This window comes from Saccopteryx bilineata, chromosome X (assembly GCF_036850765.1).
Source record: "Saccopteryx bilineata isolate mSacBil1 chromosome X, mSacBil1_pri_phased_curated, whole genome shotgun sequence".
Lineage (NCBI taxonomy): Eukaryota > Metazoa > Chordata > Mammalia > Chiroptera > Emballonuridae > Saccopteryx > Saccopteryx bilineata.
This window is the reverse complement of record NC_089502.1, coordinates 61,047,157-61,052,294: the sequence shown is the minus strand read 5'-3', so window position 1 is coordinate 61,052,294 and position 5,138 is coordinate 61,047,157. Positions and strand designations below refer to the sequence as shown.

The window sequence follows — 5,138 nt, the reverse complement described above, 5'->3', positions numbered from 1 at the left end:
TTTGGAGGGTACAGGACCCAAGAGACATGGCATTACGCACAAGAAAGTGGTACCCACCTCTCAGCTGCCTGGAATTATTCCTGGACACAAGTGAAACCTCCCTCAGTCCTCCCCCAAACATCAAAACCAGAGAAAGGTCAGGGTTTCTGGTGGTGCTAGTGCAAGGCAGAGGGCAGTAGCTAGCCCAACAGAGCTCACACACTCAGTATCCCATCAGATCTTCTCCACTGTTCTGGGAGGCAATTTTTATCCCCAGTTCACAGAGGACAAGACTACCCCTTGCAACAATGTATCTGCGACTGCTGGATTGGTTCCTGCAGAACTTTGATTCCCAGAAGTTACCTTTCACCTACTTTTTAATTTCCTGACAACAGGAATTTTAAGTGTCTACATAGCCTTCATAAGCTCATTAAACCATTCTTTTGATCTCTTGGTATTGTTTTCCTTTTTTTATCCTTATTTTTATGATGAAAGTAATATGAAAAAAAAATTACCCACAGATAACTACTGTTAATCTTTTAGTAGACACAGCTTTCAGAGTTGTTTTTTTGTTTTGTTTTGTTTTTCTGTACAAAGATCCCTAAGGTAAATCGCTTGGCAGTTTTTAAAAATGGACTGATGCCATATATATGGTTCTGCAAACTGTTTTCTTTTTAATTTTACAATGCACCATAAACATTATCCCATGCAATGGATGAAAATCTGCTACGGAAACATAGAGGGCCGCAGTTGGATAACACGAGTGTGGACTAAAGCAAAGTGTTAGCATAAGGTTAAGGCCCTTGGCCAGGCAAACACCTGCCAGGGGCACTACACGAAAGGAATGTCTTCAAAGCTCCTTTGTGAGGCCCTACAGCCACCCCTGAGTTCCCTTGGGCCCCTTGGGTGGAATGGGTCCTGTAAACTTCTTTGCATCCACATAAACCCCCCCAATTTCTGTTTGGTTTTCTTTACCTCATCCTCTACCCTAGCCATCTCATCAAACTCCCTAATCATCTCCTCGTTGCTCAGATGCATATCATGGATGGCCTCCTTGTATTCCTTGAGGCAGTGTGCCAGCCCCTTGTTGGTTTTTCTTTTGGCTTTCCTGGGGACATCATCCCCAGCTGGGCGCTTTCCCGCAGCCCTCAGTTCGATGGCTGGTTTTCCTTCATCTTTTGGCTTTCCCTCACCCACTGTGTCTCCATCGCTCTCTGGTTCCCCTTCTGGTTTTGGCTTTGCCTGGCTCTCTTGTTTTTCCTGGCTCTCTGGTTTTCCCTCTATCACTGGCTTTCCTTCTATCACTAGGCTTTCCTCTATCCCTGGCTTTCCCTCCTTCTCTGGTTTTTCTTTAACCTCTAGTATTTCTGCACCTTCTCTCTTTTCCTTATTTTCTATCTTCCCCTTGTTTTCTAACTTCTCTTTGTCTTCAAGAATATGAGCTACTTCTGTCTCCCCAGCTTTCTGAGGCTCTTCATTTTCCATCGTTTCTTGGTTCTGAGGCATTCCCTCATTTTCATTGTTGAGTTTTTCCATGTTGAGAAGTCCCCTCCTTTTCTTGTCCTGGGGGATGGGGTGGGGAGAGGAGACAAAGAGAAGACAAGGGAGACTGAGGACTTTGGGGTGGAGTGCAGGTGGGGCGAGGACTGGCATCTTGCCCCTTGGCAGGATTCCCCTGACTTGGGCCAGTCCTTCTTCTGCCATCCTCTCCCCACCAGTCCTCATTCACACACACACAAACACACAAACACACACATACAGACACATGCACGTGAGCCAACCATTTCAATGGCAGACCCTGCCATTTTCTCTACATTTGCTCGGCGTGGCGGGCTGTGTGTTAAATGTGTTGAAAGGAGGGCAGTGGAGCCCTAAATTGTGCCTGTGCCATGCCGCGCAAACGGCCCACCCCTTTGGGTCCCTGTCCAGCAACACTCCTCTTTTACTGACCTGCGGGAATTCTAGACAGGTTCCTCCTTTTCTAGGCTCGCCCAGTGCTGAGAACAACAGACACGCACACCTGCGGACGGGAGACAGGAGCTGGGCGTTGGGTGGGTGCACGGGGATTCCGGTCCGTTTCAGGAATCCTGGCACCACTTGCCCGTTTTCCTCCCCCATCTCCTCCGCCCCCTGCACCCCAGACGCCATTTCTCTTCACGCCTCCGGGCGCCAGATCGGGACATTTTCCACACTCGTTTTGGATCGCTGAGTCCTCCGTCCCCAGAGGCAACTCGCCTCCCCACCGTCGAGGTCAACTTTTTTCTGTACTCACGGAGTAGGAGAAACGGTTTATCTCCACTGTCTCAGAGCTGGGGCGCCCCCACTTCACCATCTCCGGCTCCAAAATGGACGGAGGGCAGCGGGCGGAGGTGCGGACAGAGGGGGCATGGGTACCTCGGACCGTCCGCCGTCCCCACCCTCCGCCCCTCGGCCGCTCGCTCCTTCTTAGTCACTGCCCCACCCGCCATCTCTCCCTGCGCTCCTGCCGGCTTCCCTCCACTCCGACCCCATCCGCAACCTTTTTCCTTTCCGTGCCCATGCCCTTCTCACCCAGTCCAGTGGCCCGCGGGCACCGCCGATGGCCCTCGCACTGACCTGAAAGAACTGGCAGCAACAATTCCTAGGAGTTCGCAGACGGCTCCGGCTCCGACCGCAGCGGAGTCAGGCGGGCGCCGGGACTGGAGCCCACAACTGCGCCCGGGAGGTCACGTGAGAGTACGTCACCCGCGCCCCGCCCTCGCCCTGCCCTCCACCGGCCTCTGCGGGCCGCGCACCGACTCGCTCCCAAGGGGCCCCCTTCACCTCTCGGCGCTCTTTTGTCCTTTATTTCATCTTGAAAAGTTAGTCAAAGAAAGAATTGTTATAAAAAACCGCAAAGACTTTTTTGCTTCAATGGGTTGGGTGGTCCGGGGGAGGAGTCTTGACGGTGTTGCTCTTAAATTCCATACAAAGAATGTCGACCCGCCCCATGAAATGGTACGAACGTGAACTTGAAGATTGTACAAAGGGTAGAATGTTGCATTTAGAAAAAAAATAGGAAAAGCATTCCCCTCAAAAAGAAATGTTCCTTTTTCCCTGACAGACACAAACAGGAATTTTCTACTGACTTGATATTTAAGTCGAAATACATTTGAAGTAGAATAAAATTAACGATTGAATACAACACAGACAATGACGAGGCCATATGTGACAATAGAACAATGAGCCGCAACCTCTGCAGCAAGCAGCCCAGGAAGCCAAACCACAATCTCTGCTTCCAACTTCAGGACTCAATTAACGACGCAGCCAACACAGTCCTATAAATTGCCTTGCTTCCAGTTAGCTTTCCTGCAAGTTCCCCAGCCAACCGCCTTGGATCAGAACACCTGAAGTCTCTCCTGTTTTCACTCCGAAGCTTTCCCATCCCCCTGCCTGCCTTCAACTCTCGGCCAAACACAAGTGATAGTGGCTGACTCTCTTCTTATAAAAAGCTCTGGATAAGTAACCTTCGTTTCCGCATAAGCTCTTTGTGTGGAAGGCTTTTAAAAATATAATAACAAAGAGAGGAACATTTTAGGAAAACAGGGACAGGTTTGATTACATGAAACTGTGTACTAGATTTGTTGACGGATTGGGAAACACATGCAGTCTTCCCTGCCCTTCTTGAATGTATTGGTAAAATTTTTCTTTGAAGGGTAATTTTATATATTGTCTAAAATTAAAAACATTTGCCTGACCTGTGGTGGCAAGTGGATAAAGCATCAACCTAGCAATGCTGAAGTCGCTGGTTTTAAACACCAAGCTTTCCCCATCAAGGCACATATGAGAAGCAGCTACTACTAGATGATGCTTCCTGCTCCTCCCATCCCCCTTTCTCTCTCTCTTCCTTCTAAAATAAATAAATAAAATCTTTAAAAATATATAAATATTTGATATTTTGGTTCAGGAATTCCAATTCTATTATTTACGCAGGCAGATAATTAATAACGTTAAAATATAACCTTATGTTTTAAAATGTTCAATGTTTTAAAATTCCCAAAACAATTGTTAATTATACATTTATTCTTTGCTAGAACTAGGGCAATAGGAGTGATTCTGTAGGCTTTGTTTGCAACTGCAAAAAAAAAAGAAAAAATATTATATTACAATTGTCCACCAATACAGATTTAGTTACAAATCTTAATATATTTGTTTACTCTGGTTATCTCTGGATGTTTGGTTCAGAAAAACAGTTAATCCTTTTTTGTAGGAGGTGCTCAATACACAGTAAATATAGTTACTAACTATCCATAATCCCAACCTACTCTGGGTGGTGGGACACAAAGTATAACCACAGTATGTGATATTGAGCTCTACAAGATGTGATCTATTGCTCACAAAAATTAGGGGATCAGGGAACGTGCAGATACTCCAGCACTTTCAGCCTTTTGTATAGTGCATTTTCACCAATGAAATAAAAGTTAGTTTTGCACCTCATTTGCATAATCGAACAACTTTCTTTGACTTGTCGTTTGCTTTTCTGATGTTCTTGTTTAATAAAAAAAATCAAATGCTTCTTTTTTTGATGCTTCATATTCATTTTGAAGTATCCTCTAATTTTTGTGAGTAGTATATGTGCCAGGGCATTGTGCTAATTACCTGATCTTATCTGGTATAAATTTCATTAATACCTAATGGAGGAATTCATATTTCAAGAAAGCAGAATGATTTATACAGCTACAATCTTAACTCAGTTTAGTACTGGAATAAGCATATTAAGAGGAATAAAAGAGAGAGAACCCACTAACATCCCCAAGTATAAAAGTGTTTAGTCTGCAATGAGATACCACCTCACACCTGTTAGATTAGCTATTATTAACAAGACAGGTAATAGCAAATGTTGGAGAGGCTGTGGAGAAAAAGGAACCCTCATACACTGTTGGTGGGAATGTAAAGTAGTACAACCATTATAGAAGAAAGTATGGTGGTTCCTCAAAAAACTGAAAATAGAGCTACCTTATGACCCAGCAATCCCTCTACTGGGTATATACCCCAAAAACTCAGAAACATTGATACGTAAAGACACATGCAGCCCCATGTTCATTGCAGCATTGTTCACAGTGGCCAGGACATGGAAACAACCAAAAAGCTCGTCAATAGATGACTGGATAAAGAAGATGTGGCACATATACACTATGGAA

The 5,138-nt window shown here is 45.3% G+C and overlaps 1 protein-coding gene across 1 annotated transcript; it reads right to left on the bottom strand.

Annotated features, from left to right (window-relative positions):
* Positions 1-628: 628 nt before the first annotated feature.
* TCEAL4 (transcription elongation factor A like 4) lies at positions 629-2,671 on the bottom strand. Its single transcript, XM_066250131.1, has 3 exons — positions 2,575-2,671; positions 1,930-1,999; positions 629-1,542 (listed from the first exon to the last, which is right to left on the bottom strand). Exon 3 carries the CDS (start codon positions 1,513-1,515, stop codon positions 811-813), a length of 705 nt encoding a protein of 234 aa, XP_066106228.1. The 5' UTR covers positions 1,516-1,542; positions 1,930-1,999; positions 2,575-2,671; the 3' UTR covers positions 629-810.
* Between the last annotated feature and the right edge of the window lie 2,467 nt (positions 2,672-5,138).